At 37.7% G+C, this 18,218-nt stretch overlaps 1 protein-coding gene across 2 annotated transcripts in view; it reads right to left on the reverse strand.

Annotated features, from left to right (window-relative positions):
* Positions 1-294: 294 nt before the first annotated feature.
* Positions 295-18,218, reverse strand: part of VAMP4 (vesicle associated membrane protein 4) — a 46,755-nt gene continuing 28,831 nt past the window's right edge. For both annotated transcript variants that reach the window (XM_049633947.1, XM_049633946.1), the window contains 6 exons: positions 17,248-17,294; positions 13,638-13,688; positions 6,883-6,983; positions 5,867-5,946; positions 3,173-3,224; positions 295-1,257 (listed from right to left, as the gene is read on the reverse strand). In XM_049633947.1, coding sequence (XP_049489904.1) covers positions 1,229-1,257; positions 3,173-3,224; positions 5,867-5,946; positions 6,883-6,983; positions 13,638-13,688; positions 17,248-17,294 — 360 coding nt within the window. In that variant the 3' untranslated portion in view covers positions 295-1,228. The remainder of the gene's footprint in view (positions 1,258-3,172; positions 3,225-5,866; positions 5,947-6,882; positions 6,984-13,637; positions 13,689-17,247; positions 17,295-18,218) is intronic.

An 18,218-nucleotide genomic window follows, 5' to 3' on the forward strand; every position in this document is an offset into this window, starting at 1 on the left:
TTTTCTTTCCTAAATACTGCTTCTTCTATTAACCCTATCTCAGATTTAGTTACATACATACAGTCAACATATCCATGTGCACCAGTGTCTGCAGAACCTCTAATGTTATGATAAAGCTTCCTCCCTGATAGAGAACTATGCATTTTCACTTTGACTTGTGGGCACATTTTAAAGTTAACAATACAGTTTATTGCTGTAAAAACAGTCTTAGATTAATGATGACTCTAGCTATTAGGTGACTGATAGATAACTCTCCTGGCTTTTTATAATCATTACTGGTGGCTAATTTGACACTTGATTGTACAACATGCATCTCTCGGGATGATCAGGAATGCAAAAGTAGCAAGTTCTAAGACGATTTTGCTACTTTTAGCACTTCTGGCAGAAGGACTAAAGAGGGAAGCTATCAAAGAAAACAAAATTAAGGAATAAGTTACCTGTGGATTTCATTTACTCACATCAGGATTGTCCCTCCTTATTGCAGGCTAACTGGAATCAGACTGAACCATGCTATTCATGTTCAAACACTCCAATGATGTTCTCCAAGAATTTTATTATCTCCAGTTTTATGGTGCCATACTATGCTTTTCATATTGTTTAAATTTTCCAGTTCCATAATCCAAATGCCAAAAAATTACTACACATTCCCTTATACAGTCAAAAATAGGTTTACTGGAATGTTTTAGTTATAGCTGAAGGCAGCAACATTTACAACATTTAGCTTTTGTTACGCCCATAAACGTGGAAATTGCTCGCAAAGCAACTGTAATGTGTGAAGAATCTCGCAAATACCGATGGAACGACGGTGCATGTCTTAGCACAATGATCTGGTGCTCTCCATGGGCTTCTTTCTGGACTCCTGGTCTGACCCCAGGTCGATGCGATAATGCAGGTCCTTCTACTAACAGTCTGCAGTATCGCCATCACTGTTTAATTATGTATACAAACAATAAACTGGCAAGTATCCGGTTTCAAATTAGATCCTTGGAATATGGCAAAATAGAGGCTGGCTATCTTTGCCTTAAACATAATTTTTAAAGACACATTTTGTTAGAAGGGAAGAAGATAACTGGACATTCTCAATGCTCCAATTTGAAGTGATACTTGCCTCTTAGTTTCTTGAAAAAGAAGTTTTGAAAGTTATATACATGGGTTTCATTTAAATTATGCAGCAATCTTTTATTACTGTTGTCCCAGATCTTGCATAATGAAGATCTCTGTCACCAAATCAAGTACGGTATTTCATGACTATAAGAACTGCAAAAGAAAGAAATGGGAAAGGAACATATCAAAATCAGATTCACATGCTATGTTAACAACAGTGCTCCTAAATGTAGCTGTGTCCACTTTTGGAAATAGGCAATGAAGAAGAAACTCGAGATGATCTGAGATGAAAGGTAACAAATGAGAATAAGCAAAAACATCATAAAACAAAGTAAATGTCTAACATTGGCCATTTAAAAAATTTATTTATCTATTCATTTTGAGAGGCTTGATCTCCCGACCCTGAGATCATGACCTCAGCCGAAATCAAAAGAGTCGGATGCTTAACCGAGTGGTACCCCTGGCATTTTTTAAAAATGATTTTATTTTTAAGTAATCTCCACACCCAATGTGGGGCTCACACAACCCCAAGACTAAGAGTCATATGCTCTACCAACCAAGCCAGCCAGGTACCCCTAATATTGGCATTTTGATCAAGCAGGTTATGGCAGTATTACCATAGCATACAGCTGCTAATTTAAATATTATAAATATTATCCACTTTATAAAAAAGTATATAGGATATTTTTGAAAAGCATGTTTAATATATTAACAGTAGCTATCTGTGTAGTAAGATTACAGTTGAGTTTTACTAATGTTTTATTCCATATTTTCCAAATTATCCACCATAAATATATGGTCCATTCTTGGTATCTACAGTAGTTACGTTCTATAAAGTCACCACAAACATCGAATCAGTGAATACTGACTGAATCGTTGTTGGTAGGGAACATGCAGGGTTAAATTCTTGCAAGCTCCTGGTTACATTTCTGTCAACCAATCAATATATAACCTTGTGTTTTCTGTACCTTTTAATATATATTGTTGATTCATTAACATTAAGCTCCTGGCCAACAGCACTATATGACTCATGCCCAAGTGAAGCTTATCTAACACATGTATTTTCCATAGGGTACATCACAGCCTTCCTGAGGCTGGACAGCACTTCGGCACTACACTTGGGGGCCACTTTGAACAGTGAAATCAACAAGATGCACAAAAATGTGAGAAATGTGGCACTAAATACTTATTTTATGAGCTGAAACTAGAAAGGCAGACCATGGCCTCATTGGACATCAGCTGGGAACGTGCACGTCAGAAGCCTCAAATTTTTCTCTGCTCTCAACACGGCTGCCAATGACTGGGAAAGCACCTCGATACTGATTTCTGGTTTACCAATCAGTGTCACCCAGTGGGTGAATTCCCAAACACAGAATCCACGAATAACGAGGATCAGCAATATTTCTTTGGGACAAACTGTTCTGTTTAAAAGGGGTATCACCATGGAATTTTTCAAGTGGTTGAGACCCTTTCTAAATCTTCATAAAAATCCCTGTAAACATAGGTAAAGAGGCTTTGGAGAAAAAGAGATAACAAAAATGACCTGACTTTAATAAGAATACAAAGGGAAGGAGAAGACTAATGCTTAAATGCCTGAAATCAAGTTCAAATCCAAAACAAAAAGCAACAAAACAAAAAACTATCATATGGTGAAAATTTATCTGGATTTGTCTTCCAAACATAGTACAAAATACAAGCTTCCATACCTAAAGTTAGTAATAGAAAATGGGTGTAAGAGTAGCCATATCTGGCCTCAAACAAAGAGCTTAGCCCTGTATTTGTGGGTGGGGGTGGGGGGTAGAAAGTTCTCTTTGAGAATCTGATAAAAGATATAGATTCTCTCCCATAAAAATGTACATATGCCAAATGTAAAACTTTACATACAATTTACAAACATTGTCAGAGCTACAGATCCTAGGTTAAGAGGTCCTGACTTGGGTCAGAAGTCATTACTCAATCCTGACATTAGTCATACTGGGTCAACTGAAAATAAGTTAAAAGGGAAATTAAAATGAACTCTAAAACAAATAATGCCCCACACAAAATTACTAGTCCAATAAATACTTACTGATAATCACTAGCAAAAGGGTAACAGCAACCAAAGCCATGATGGCTTTTATCTACAACAAACAAAAAGGCATAAGATAGATATTAATGTTTGACTTGTTAATAAAGTCAAGATTATCTGCAGTGCTATTTATGATACTAACTCATCAATGAACAGGCTCAATCCTTGAAAGCTTTTCACATTTTTTCTCATGTGAACTTGCTGGCTATTTGCATCTTTTTGTAAATAATCAGAGTTCCCAAATTCAAGCATTTTGCTTGACTGGATTTTGTCCAAGGCTGTACTTACTGCACAGCAAACAGTTAACAATCAAAGCCCTCAAGAGCCTGAACATTTGTCTATGATTTCTCATGCTTCTTTCTAATATGAGACCAGGAAAAGTATGAAATTTTAGCAACTCTGTTCAAAAGTGTCAGGATATGGTGAATAACAAAGGCATTTAATACAACTGATTCACTATATACAAAGCAGCGTTTTTTATGACACTTATACTCAAAGTATATGAGAATTCTGTTGGTCTTTGTTCCCTTACTCTCTTCTTGGCATTTTTTGTCTCCATTCTGAGGAATATAATTTCAATTCTTCATGAATAACCTCATTTAATAAGTGGCTTGCCTAAGGGCACTCTGTGTGCCAGTTTCTCAGTTGAGAGCAGAAACTTTTTTTTTTTTTTTAATTTACATCCAAATTCATTAGCAAGAGCAGAAACCTCTTAAGATTAGTCCACAGTCAGCTGCTTAATATTTTCAGGTCACTTCTCTATAAAATGGTCACATTCCTCATTTAATCCTAACATGCATAAGCTATAAATTGGTTTGATTTTCCTGATGAATTCAAATGAAAGTCTTGTTTTCATCAAACTTTCTCAGATAGTTGATTAAAGATGGTTCATTAATAAAAAAAAAAAGATGCCCAGCTACTATAAACACATGAAACATTAGGAGTATCAGAAATAGCAACAAGAAGTAGCTATTATGTTCCTGAAACATGTTTCTGGTAACATTTTAGTGGCATTACACTTATGAGAAAAGCAGAGTGACCAAGAGAAGCCATGGAAGCTCTGCAATTTGGACACCAGGTGCCTATCAACATTATGATAACCAAAAGATGTAGAAATTCTCCCTCCCCACCTGTTGGATTAATTTTGCTCACTTATTTTTAAAGTCAGATTTATTGAAATACACTTTCTCTAGAATAAAATTCACCCTTTAAAGTTCATTGTGATGGGTTTTGACAAAGATATAGTTGTCAGCCACCACCACCAGTCAAACATAAGGTATTTCCACCACTCCAAAATTCCCTCATACCCAGTTATAGTCAGTATCCACCTCCCTGCCCTGAGACATTGGCAACTTCTGATCTGTGCTCTGTCCCCATATCCCTTTTCTCAGCCTTTCCTAAAGTTAATCGAGAAAATGGCAGTGACATAGGGACCATTCAGAAATATAATTTAAAAATATAATTTCATTTTTCTCCTTAAAAGCATACTGTTCCTCTGATCTTCTGATCTGAAATCCAGTAAGTACAAAACCACAATTTAGATATTTAGATATGGCTAAAAAAAGCTAGTCACAATGCACATTATGATCATCTTTCTGTGGCTACACAAATGGGTCCTGTGTACGTATGGGGAAAGTGAGTGGCTCGTGGACCCTTTGCTCTTCCAAACCAGGTTATAGAACAGAGAATTTCTATGAAAATGGAAAACTTAAAAGAAAATGGAAAATTTATTCTTCAAAGGATACAAATTGACAACAAAATTAAAATTCCAGACAAGGGGAACAATGAAACATGTTCCCTTCCTCAGTTCTATTTGTGAAACTAAGATGACTTAACAGGTAGACAAAAATAAGTAACTCCACAACAACCCTGGGAAGAAATTCTTAGCATATGGCAAAGCCAAGTTTAGAAAGTTATCACTAAACTTGAAAGTGAGAGATTAAAAACAGTGAGTTTATGTCTAAGATTTTCAACAAAGCCAAAAATGACACGTGGAATTGGGAGGAAAAAGAAAACTGCTCGCATGACATGAAATTCACTATAAAATCTTAAGCATTTTCTGTTCAATGATTAGCAGCCATATTTAAGAGGTAAATTCATTCCTATAAAATTTTTGTTAAGAATATATTATTATGTACTGATTTTCATTTTTTTCCCCCTTGTTAAACATTTCTCTTTTATTTCTTATTTCTCTGGAATAATAAAGGATAGTGAGATTTTTTTTTAAGCCCCATTTGTCATAATGGATTCTGACATATAAACTACTTTTATTTTTCTCAACAGAAAATTCTTTTTCTCTAGCTTCCACTCCATCTTTTAAATATTTCTATATAATGCTAGAAGTGGCTCCAAAAAGGTACTAATAATAAATTAGATGAAAAATTTATATTTCTTATAAGGTAATAAGTCCACAAGAAGCTAAATCATTAATAAAATGTGGGTTACTTTCTGTGACGAAATCCATGGAAACATCCCTTTGGGAACTGCTTGATTCCTTTAGGTATTCCTGTCCCCAAAGCTATCAATTATTCAACAAATATTTACTGACTCCCAGCACATCCCAAGTTCAGGAGATAGAAGAAGCAAGGCAGCGGTGGTCCCTGCCCTCCCCCCAGAGCTTCAAATCTAGAGGCCCTATATTCTTCGAAGACCACCTGAGATGCTGGGCCACTTATCCAATAGCTTCTGACTTACTCTGCATCCACGCCACCACATTTGCCTTCGAAGTTGTTTCGATCTGTTGCTAAAAGCAGTTGCATTATCCGATAAGCTTTCTATATCACATAGAGGATGGAGAGAAGGATTAAACGACATAACAGGATTCTTTTATCTAGTCACACAAAGACAAGAAAATATTAATTTCTACTTCTGCAAATGCATTCCCTTTTAAGCACGAAAACAACATCCTCCCTCTCCTCCACCCACAAACTGGCAATCCGTGTTGGGAGAAAAGAAAGAGCACAAAAAGTGCACAAAAGTACAGGTCAGTTTGCTCAGCCCATTTTTACAGTAAGATTAAGAGAAGTCTTCCCAGGGCCCTCAATGTTTTCACATAAACATATGAGTTCTGGTAAGAAAATACTCTTTAAAAATTCAAGTACTTGATACACCTATAGAAAAAAAATCTACATGTGGAGAAGGTTAGATTCTTAGAAGATACAAAAAGAGACTGACTTTGAAGGAAAACAATGAATTTTAAAAGTGGTTAAGTTTTTTGGTTAGACAAGTCTGTCCAGGATTAATCAGGTATTTAGCTATTCATCATTGAAACAATATTTGAATACCTAACATGTGACAGCAACTGTTACAAGAGAGACTAACGTTTGTCAGTAAAGAAATGTTGCTGAGTCGCCAGAAAAAGCATAAGATAAAAACATCAGATTAAATTTGACATAAGTGTTGAAAATAAGTGATTAGACTTCCTCCCTGAGAGTATGAGAAACACAAAGCATATCAACATAATAAGGCAAAAAAATTTCTACTCTATTCAACAATAAATTTAAAAAATTTCCATCTTCAACCAAACAAATAATGCAGTAAGATGATTCAAATAAAGGGAGCTAAAATTAAAGTACTAAAATCACAAACTTAAGGACCAAATATCATTGTCCTAAATCAAGATTCCTAAACTTTGGCTAGAGGGATGTGAGGAGAAAAAAACTATCAAAACACAGATTAACAATATCAAGAAATACATGAGGTAGCTGTACCTGATTTGTCCTGTAGTTCATCTAGTCTCTCCCCTCTTTCAATTACCTTTGTAATATTTTCTTGCATGACATCAATAACTTCATCCACCTGATTCTGAACACTAGTTTAAAAGAAAGATTTAAAAATTATTTTTTTAAGAATTTTATAATTGCTGAAACTTTCATTAGAAAACTTCCATGATAGAAAATAGCAAGTTCTCAGACAATTATTCAACTCAAAACATTTAAGGTTATGTAGCAATATCCTTCCATTTGTGGGCTTGAATACCCAGGCAATTAAAGATAAGTAAAAGTAATATTTAACTTAAAGATGGTTTGTTTTTAGCCCTGTTCCTGCAAATTAAATGTACTGCCAGAATGTCCAGTGATTTTAGAATTTAGTCAAATAGCTTGACTCTAATCCAGTTTAATCTGCTTTTCAACAGGCTACTGGGGCATCACAGACACAGCTATAACGTACTTCTGCTGTGTTTATACACTAAGGCTAACAAAGGAGTTTGCCTAGGATGTTATCAGCTTATGAAAATATTCAGTTTCCAAAATGGAAATGTACACTGATAATCAGGGGCTATAACCATTCACTGCTCATCAGTTTTCTCATAAACAAACAGGGCTTAAGACACTGGCACACCTGGAAAGGTTTTGAAGCGGCCAAGAGAGAGCAGAAAGGAAAAATTGTTTTGCTGTTTTTCAAAATGAAAATATAATTTCCTCCTTTATGTCAGGTGATGAGGGCCTGTTCTAACCAAATTTCAGACTGTCTAATAAAGATTTAATCTTTGGGGTGCCTGGATGGCTCAGTCGGTTGAGCATCCATCCGACTCTTGATTTCTCGGCTCAGGTCATGGTCTCAGGGTCGGGAGATCGAGCCCCGTGTCAGGATTCATCTTCACTGGTTCTTAGCTGCCTGCTCTCACTCAAGAGTAGCTTCAAGTACACAAACACAGAAGCATTAAGTAACTTACAGTGTTTAGTTTTCCTCTGTTCTGTTACACAAAAATTACCTTAAATTACTTCTTAAAATTGTCATACCAGTGAAATATTTAAAAGGAGAAATAAAATGAACTCATGGTTCTTACAACTCAAAATACGTTTAAAATGCATTGGATTATATATCTCTTTATATATACTATGTACATACACTATATAGTGTGTATGTGTGTGTGTATATACATATATATTATATATATGGCATATATAAGGACATGTAATTGTTGTTTCTAGTTGGGGAAGAAAGAACTGTGTCAATTATCACAATGTCACAATTATAAGGTTTTTTAAAAAAAAACTCACAATACACCTCTTGTCTCTGTCCTCTATTCCACACTACCCCTCAAACTAACCCATTGAGTCAGGAGTAAGGCATGGATGTGTAATTTTTAAAAAAGAGTTCTATCTCTTCCCTATCACAGAGCTGTATCTTCAAAAAATTTGCTTTAAAATCAAAATGGAGGCCCCATTAGACAGGTGGGTTCAGAAGTAGTCTCAGATTCAAGTAGCAATTGCTATGTGTGATGACAGTCCTTCCTTCTTATGGTATACCCACTGACTATCCACAGACTCAGGGTTCACCACAGCTCCCCAGAGTTCTGTGCCTCAGATTCTACTGAATATTAGACTGAAGCAGATCTAAGCTGGGACAAGCAGATCTAAGCTCTCTTCTGCCCAAAAAGATCTAACAAGTCCCTGAATCCCTAAGATGTCTTGTTGCAATTCCTAACCATCTAAACAAAGAGCTAAAGATGTTCACCCTATCTAAGAACAATAGCACAAATACTTAAGCAACTAATTAATATATCTAATAATTAATGAGAGCCCACTACGTATTGTTTCAGGCACTGGGAAGACAGTACTGAAGAAAGCAGACAATTCTGGCTCTCATGGAACTTAAGTTCAAATGTGCAAGGAGCGTACTGCATTAACTCTTAGAGCTGTGACACAGCCCGTCCCCATCCCACTTCTCCATTTAGAGCATTTAACACTAAGTGAAAGTACATACCGATTTTCTGCCTTTCCCCCACTAAGCTCGATGAATGCAGAAAACGTGCCTATCTTGTTCACTTTTGCAGCCCTAGTACCAGCCACGGTGCTCAGAGCAGAGTACCCATTCAATGAACATTTGTTGAATAAGCAAACAATTTGAGTATAAATCCTGCAAAAGCATACCCAGTTACCTGAGGAAGATATAATGAGGCAGTATACCTGGAGGTCTTCATTTTTTTTAAATGTTTTTATATTTGACAGAGAGAGAGAGAGAGAGCGAGCGAGCGAGGGCGCGCATGAGTTGGGGAGGGGCAGAGAGAGAGGGAGATACAGAATCTGAAGCAGGCTCCAGGCTCTGAGCTGTCAGCACATAGCCCAATGCGGGGCTCTAACTCATGAACTGTGAGGTCATGACCTTAGCCAAAGTTGGACGCTCAACCGAACTGTGAGGTCATGACCTTAGCCAAAGTTGGACGCTCAACCGACTGAGCCACCCAGGCGCCCCTGGAGGTCTCCATTTCACTGTGACAACTGTAACAGAAACACAGCTATTGTTTATCAACGACTAGTTTTGAAATACCCAGGTAGCTATCTTCAACATTTGCAGGAGATGACAACAGCCTAAAGTAAGGCGGTTCTGCAGGGTAGGAATGGACATGTGCTGCAGCCCTACACATGATCAGATGATGGCTCCTATAGACATTTAATACACTACACGATTCTAAAGCAAAATAAAGTTCACCATCCACTGGTATGACACTCAATCCAGCTACTATAAAACCCTTATTTAATAATGGACAATCTCATAATTGGGTTTCTGTATTTTAAGATGTTCTCATGCCCAGAACACAACTTCCATAGAAGAGAAAATTATCTATTTGTTTTAATATAAAGGGTAATTTTTTAAAAACAAGCAATAACATATTTTGCAATTACCTTTTACATTTTCACAGCAGTTAACAGTACTGGGTTCTATTTGTATTTTATGTTGATCCTATCCTCATCATTACACTTCAAATGCCTTCAAAGCAGAGACTGTCCCACTTGTCCTTTTATTTCCTAGGTCATGTGAAATGTGCCCAGTAGGCATTCAACAAATATTTTCGGATCTGAATGAAATATCTCATTCATTCAAAAAACATTTATTAAGGAATTATTATGATACTATTTATTGAGGACACCAATGTGAAGGTTTTAAGTCCAGTCTTTAGAAAGATTACAGTCTACTGGGGAAAACTGGTATCCATGATTATACTACATGTGTTAAGTGCCACAATGGAAGGAAGCCCATGGTACCAGTCATGCAGCCTAGATGAATTCAGCCTGGATCAGAGAGAGATGGCGTCGAGATCCTGGTACTGAGTTTTGAGGGGAGAAGTATGAATTGGGCAGAGTAATGAAAGTGGTTGATGGTAGGAAAGTTCTAGGTAAGAGGAGGGGATATTTCAAGTATCGAGTGATTCACTGGACATTGGTGAAGAAGCTGGGGCAAGAAAAGGGTGCAGGACTTCTAGATTTATAATTTGAGCAACTGAGCGTCCGTAGATGATGAGCATTGACTGAAAGAAAAAATTAAGAACTCAAAGGAAAAGCAAGTTTGTATAGGAGGGTGTGGAGATTTATATCATTTCCAGTTAAAGGAGAGTTGGATGGTAGAAGAAAGGACACAAGAGAGAACATACCCAGGAAAGGATAAAACATGCAGAAAGGAAAAGGTATTTCAACGTTGACTTAAGTCATCCTTAGAGTCTGACACAACTTGTATTCCTGAAACGTCCCTATTCTAATCAACAGGGAAGCTGCGGTGTTGTGGAGTCTGTCACAAACCTCTTGGAGCCTCATATTTTCCCACATGATCGTCTCTCACGTGTGAGAATTAGATGTAATAATGTTTAAATGCTTAGCACAATGCCTAACCCTTAGCCTGTGCTTACTGTCAGTGTTCTTCCATTAAGAAAAGAAAAGTGCTCAGCAACACTTTTCCCTTATTTTATAAAGAAAATATTTATTTTTACAGTTAACACCCCCATCTTGTGGCTTTTTAAGGTACTGTTAACAAAAGAAGGTTTAAAGTTATGCTGTATTTTTGCAACTATATTGCTGTTACATCATGGAACATTCCTTGGGGGACTTTTTATAAAGTTAAACTGATTGGACCAAGACTATAGTTAGGAAATTCTCTACCCAGAACAGAGAATGACTGTAATCCATTAGGGTTGCATTTATAAAGCTATTATTTAACTTAAAAGCAAAGAAAACATTCCAAAGAGAATCATACATTTTATACAGGCAAGTGATTACTTTAAATCTAACCAGAAAAAAATCTTCCCTCAAACACTTGAATATTTTTTTATGAAAATAATCTGGTGGCAACATGCCAATCGAATTCAAACAAAGTAATAATGTTGCTGATCCATGAGGTCAAGAAACACCCTGTATTAAAATGTTATAAATTACATGGTGATAACAGCTTAAAGAACTCACCAGCGCTAACAGCGCTAACAATTTTGGTTACTCGACTAATGCCAGGTATCTGTCCATGGGCAAGCTGTCTGGTAGATTGTGCTCTGCCATCTTGGGGCATCCTGGGCACACACATGGAGTCATGCCCTGGTTAAATAAGCATCCATGAGTCTGTGCCCACAAGGTTTAGATGACTGACCACCTTTTAAGTCTGGCAAGATTTTAGCTCTAGAGTGAGAACCATTATACTTACTCAACAATTCCTTACTTTTCTAAAATTCTGTGATCACCAAAGATATTGTGCTAATTAATATGTACATATACATATTCATGTGTATGTGCCTGGCACTTGTTCACATAGACATATGCTTTGTTTGCAATGCCTATTTGGTACAACCAGCAGCGGTTTGGGGTTCGGCTGGAAAATCATATTCAGAAGACTCAATAGGCCATACTCAGTATTAGGCTCACTCTGCAGAAGGATATCAGAGACAAAAGCAAGCATATGGGCAGGACAAAAAACAAGTGTGTCATCAGGGGAGTCCTTTTCTCTAGAGCAGCTGAGGTATGAGAACTACGTGGGTGGAACAGAAGTCACTCTGGCTCAGTGTAGAGGAACAGCTCTGCCGTGGCATCCTGATGACCCTGAATGTTTTGTAACCCTCCCAGGACATGAGAAGATGGATGGCTTGTGAAGCCATCTCCCACTCATCTCCCTCAAAGATTGTCCACAGACAATTTCTTACCACCTCCCAGGTTCTGATGATGTATGAGGCTTTCTGCAGGGCGTATCTGCCGACTATAAAACCGCCGAGCTACAGTGCAGAACCGGCTCCTCTGTAACAGGGTACCCTGCAACTCCTATTACAGCCATGTGGCCCCTTTTGTTTTGGAATCGTCATTTTTGGTGTGTCCGAGAACCCAGAGGGTCTGGCAATTCTTCCTTTTACTGCCTACATGTTATGGACTGCCTGAATCTAAGCAGTCCTTTGTATCTTTACTGGCCAACAGAGACTTGGAGCAGCAGACTCTTCTGCTGGCCTTGAAGGAGCAAGTATCATGGGTTCTCCAACTGCAAGGAAAAGAATTCTGTCAATACTACTTGAGCTCAGTCAGTAAACGGATCACAGCCCTGGCAAAACCTTGATTTCAGGCTTGTGAGACCCTGTGCAGACAGCCCACCTAAGCAGTGACTGAACTCCTGACCCATGGAAAACGTGAGATGATAAATACGTATTGTTTTAGACTGTTAAGTTCAGGGCAATCTGTCAGACAGTAAGAGAAAATGAAAACGTCCTGTCCAGAACTCAGTTTGTTGGAACCTTGGTTCTGATTTCAGAATCCATTAGCTAGGATTAGGTGAAGTGTGGATATTTTTTTCTTCATACCAACGGCTACCTGACTAAAGCCCAAGTATCTTAACAGTAACTTGATTTCCTATCACAGCACCCTTCCCACTATGTGCCAACTATAGCCTGAACTAGAGCAGTGGCTATCCCTCCTGAGATCCTGAATCCATTTAGTTTACTGTCCATAGTTAGTATTCAAAACTTAGTCTGTTTCCAAAGCTGTTTCACTGCTCTGCCCATTCTGTCTCCCTTCTTGTCAGGACTCAGATCCTTCTGACATTAGATACATTTACTACCGCATTACCCATCACCCACCACCACCAACATATACAGATAAAGGTTTAAACGGAAAATTAATTACCCATAAAACTTAGATCAATATATGTATTAGAATAAGTAACAGATATGACAACATTCTGGAGGGATACAAAAAACAACTGCACTTCCAAAAACCAAACCTATGATATTACATCTATTATTCTGAAAATGGGACTCAAGCACAGATTTAAACCAAAACTGACCTTGAGATGATGCTAAATAAATGCATCTGACATAAAGTAATCAAGTTAAGAAAACCAACAAACAGGCACCAGATTTCCTTAGCTATGATTCAGAGGTAGCCTTGTGAAAATAGAAAGTTACTGGATTTTTACAATCCTGTAGTTATAGTCAGTCTACATCTGGGCTCAGCAAAGTTTTTTCTGTAAAGGGCCAGACAGACAATAGGTATTTTAGATTCTGTGGGCCATAAGGTCTTTGTCACAGCTACTCAAATCTGCCATGGTAGTTTGAAAGCAGCCACTGGCAATAAGAAAATAGGCATGGCTGTGTTCCGATAAAACTTTATTTAGAAAAACAGGCAGTAACCAGATTTGGCTCCTAGGCTGTAGTTTGCCAACCCTGAGTCCACACAGAAATATGATAAAATCACTTAAACAAATGAGTATCTCAGGAACTTACTGCTTAATTTTATCACTTCTAGGTCCAAATCTTGGTCCAGATGGTCCCCTTCTGAAAACAAAATACCAAGTACATATTAATGAGAGCATTAAAATAAAAAATAGAAAGCACATACACACAATCAGGCTTAATTCTAAACATGGACCAGTAATTTACCCCAAGGAACCACACATAACTGGTATTGCTGGAACGTGATGTGTAATCACATCTGCACTTCACTGGCCACAACTAACCTCATTCTTCTGAATGTTAAAACTTCCAGAGAAAATAGAGTTTATATAACCTTAAGTTACACACAGGTTGTTGTAATCACTAAACTCTGAAACATCGTAACAAGAGTGCCAGTGACTATGAATAGCTTTCTGATCAGTTATAGACAGAAAAAGTAAATTCACCTTTGAATTAGGTTATAATAAATGCTGATTATCAAAAATGAATACAGAAAAAAATCCATTCAAAACACTCTTTTTTTGTTGCTCATCTTAAATTTATCAACAAAGCTAACGGGAAATTCAGGTCTATGAAAATACCAACATTTCTCAAACTGTTATTTGTTAGTCAAGTGTTGTATCATTTCAACCAATCCATTTTAATATTGGGGAAATAAAAACTTGTGGATAATCCATTTTGAGTAATTAGCATTCCTCTGATGATCGAGAATAAGGTATAAATTATAAAACTTAAAAAAAAAATAGAATTGGGGAGACTGGCTCAGTTGGTGGAGCATACGACTCTTGATCTCAGGGTTGTGAGTTTGAGCCCCATGTTAGGCATAGCGCTTACTTAGAAAAAAAAAAATTACAAAAAAGAAAAAGATCTCTACCAATTAATCACTAACTCCCCATTCCTCCTCCTCCTAGCCCCTGGCAATCTCCATCCTGCTTTGTGTCTCCATGAATTTGTCTACTCTAGGTACTTCATATAAGTGGAATCATATAAAATTTATCCTTTTGTGAACAGCTTCTTTCACTTAGCATAGGTTCTTGGAGATTCATCCATGTTGTAAACATATGTCAGAATTTCCTCCCCCCCCCCTTTTTTTAATATTTGGAAAGAGAAAGAGAAAGAGAGAGAGAGAGAGAGAGAGAGAGAGAGAGAGAGTGAGTTAGAGTGTGTGTGTGTGTGTGTGTGTGAGCAGGGGAGGGGCAGAGAGAGGGGGAGAGAGAGAATCCCACGCAGGCTCTGCGCACTCTGCACAGAGCCTGATGTGGGACTCGATCTCAAGAAACGTGAGATCATGACCCGAACCAAAATCAAGTCAGACAATTAACTGACTGAGCCACCCAGGCGCCCCAGAACTTCCTTCCTTTTTAAGACTAATATTCTACTATATCCATACACCACACTTTGCTTATCCATTCACCTGCTGATGGACATTTAGGTTGCTCCATCTTTTGGCTCTTGAGAATATTGCTGGGTGTTGATAAACTGATGGGTGATAAACCTGGATTTTGATTTCTTTTTTAAAAATTTATTTGGTTTGTCTCCTCTTCAACACCCAAACAGACCCACAGTGTGTGGAAGCTGTATTTTGAGCAAATGTGCTAGCTGCTTGTCAGGCCCTCTGCAAAAGGTACATTATTGGGAGTGGACTTCCAGGGGTACGTTGCAGGTCTGAAGAATTAGTGTTTCTCACAAGGTATCTCGCTGACATTGAGAGAATCATTTATGTAACCTTTTCAATACGAGGCCTTTTCAATACGAGGTCCTTTCTGACGGGTAGCTAGTGCTCTAGGTCTAAGGCTTTTTACCATATTTGCCACTGTGGCAATTAGCTTTGTGACTCTTGGGAAATCTTGTCACATGTAGGAGGTACCTTCCCACATCATCTGACCTTGCCAAAATGATACTATTTCCTATTAATGGATTTGTTTCTTATGTTGTTCACTGCTTCATGGTTGTCAATGATTTTTATAAAATGTTTTTATGTAGGGGAAAAGCCTCTACAAAAATCTTACAAAATTATAACAAAGAGGGAGACAAATGTTTGGGGGAGGAGGGGGCACATCTGCCTACACCAATCTCTAGAGAAAACTCCTGCCACATACGTCCTCCTTCCTGCCTTTGCAAATACAACTTAGGTCTATGTGATGACAGCCCTTTCTAATTATAACTGTAGATGACTGATCAGATCAATTAACTGACAAAGTATCAAGGCAATTCAATGGGAAAAGGATAATCTTTTCATCAGCTGGATGGATAGCCATATGCCAAAAAAAATAAAAGAATAAAAAAATAATAATTATCCTTCACCCTTACCTCAACCATACATAAAAATTTACTTGAAACAGATTATAGAGCTAAATGTGAAAGCCAAAACTAGAAAATTCCTAGAGGAAAACATAGGAGGGGATGCCTGGGTGGCTCAGTCAGTTAAGCATCCGACTCTTGGTTTTGGCTCAGGTCTCAATCTCATGGCTGGTGGGATCAAGCCCCACACTGGACTCTGTGCTGACAGCACGGACCCTGCTTTGGATTCTCTCTCTCCTTCTCTCTTTGTCCCTCCCATTTTCATGCATACTCTCTCTCTCAAAACAAACTTTTAAAAAATTAAAATAAAGAAGAAGAAAACATAGGAGAAAATCTTAGTAAACGTGGGTTTGGCAAAGATCTCTTAAATAAGCAAAAACAGTAAAAGAAAAGTGTAATAAATTGATTTCATCAAAATCAACACTTTGATCTTCAAAAGATACTGTCATGAAAATGAAAAGATTAAGTCACCAGATGAAAAGTAAATGTCTGTAAAACACATCTGACAAAGAACTTGTATCCCGAATACATAAACAACTACATAAAAAGAAAAATTTAGACCTGGACAAAAGATTTTAACATGTACTTAATCCAAGATATGGGGATGACAAATACACAAAAAAGAGGTCCAACATAACTTGTCATTAGGGAAATGCAAATTGAAACGATAGTGAGATACCACCACACATCTGCAAGAATGACTAAAATTTAAAAACTGACCATATATAGTACTGACGAGGATTTAGAGCAACTAGAACTCTTATACGATGCTGGTGGGAATATAAAATGGTGCATCACTTTGGAAAACAGCTGTAAATATATACCGGCCACTCGACTATCTCCTAAGTATTTTCCCAAGAGAACTGAAAGCATCAATCCACACAAAAACTTGCACATAGACATTTAGAGTAGCTTTATTCACAATAGCTAAAACTTATAAACACCACAAATATCCATCAATAAGTGAATGGATGAATGAACTACAGTATATTCACACAATAGAATACTTCTCAGAAATAAACTATCGATACATGGGGTAGTGTGGATAAATCTCAAAATAATTATGCAAAGGGAATGATACCAGGAAAAAAAAGGCATACTGTGGGATACCATTTAAAAAATTCTAGAAAACACAAACTACGGTGATAGAAAGTAGACCAGTGGTTGCCTGGGGATTGGGAGAGTGACAGATTACAAAGGGTATGAGGAAATTTCAGAGGTGACGGTCATGTTCATTACTTGATTTTGGTGATAATTTCACAGGCGTATAGTACATGTACCAAAACTCATATTATATACTCTATATGCATTTTACTGGATGTTAATTATACTCCAATAAAGCTATTTAAAAAAAACTTACAGAAAAAAGTCTTCTTCTTCATCTGAATCATCTTCCAAAAGATTCCTCTGTCAAAAAAAGAGGGGGAAAAAAAAAAGATGTGAGTTTTCAGATTCAGACGTCTTGCAAACTGTCAGGGAGGAGTAATGAAAGGAGTTCTATTCTGGTGAAATTTCTTAACTCTAAGCTTCCAGACAGAGGGAAGAGTGGTTACATGTGCTTTATCGTAAGCTGAAAGAACCACATTTGCCAACTTTCCGAAGAAAATGCTTGCAATACCAGAATCCTATCACTGACAACACGGTAGAAAGGTCACTGAAACCAGCAGGGAACTGAGGAACTGTAGGCAGTCAGGAAGACATTAAGTCCCGTCTCCTTCCCCTGCCTTCCAGTCTCTCTCCACTGGCAGAACCTAATAGGAAGCCACGCAGCAAAGGAGAAATGCAGTTGCTGAGTCCAACTCTAGCATCAGACAGAAGGGTATAGAGGACAGGTTGGGAGCTGAGACACAAGGGTTTAAGAATTGGCACAGTCCACCTACTGCCCTCACAGTTCACAAATAAGCTTCTACACATATGTGAACTTCCAAACAAAAACCACTTTATAGTTTTACTTTACAAGATGCAACTATTTTCCTTAAAATGAAGATGATCTCACCCTCTCCCCAAAAGGGGAAGATAGAAAGTTCTAAAAGGAGCCTAATGAAGAGCAGCAACCAGACTTTCCCGCATGGAAGAACTTCAATAGTACACAGCTTGTACACAGAATAACAGCTCCCCAAGACAGAAACCAGAAACCGTGACTGTTTCCTCACATGCTAAGAGGGCCTCTGCAGGTGCGACTGAGTTACGGGTCTTGAGATGGGAAGATCAATAAGGATTATTCATGTGGGCCCAACATAATCCCAAGAGTTCTTAAAAGAGGGAGGCAGAAGTGCCAGAGAGAGAGAGAGAGGGAGGGAGAGAGAGGGAGGGAGAGAGAGGGAGGGAGAG

This window comes from Panthera uncia, chromosome F1 (assembly GCF_023721935.1).
Source record: "Panthera uncia isolate 11264 chromosome F1, Puncia_PCG_1.0, whole genome shotgun sequence".
In the NCBI taxonomy this organism is placed as follows: Eukaryota; Metazoa; Chordata; class Mammalia; order Carnivora; family Felidae; genus Panthera; species Panthera uncia.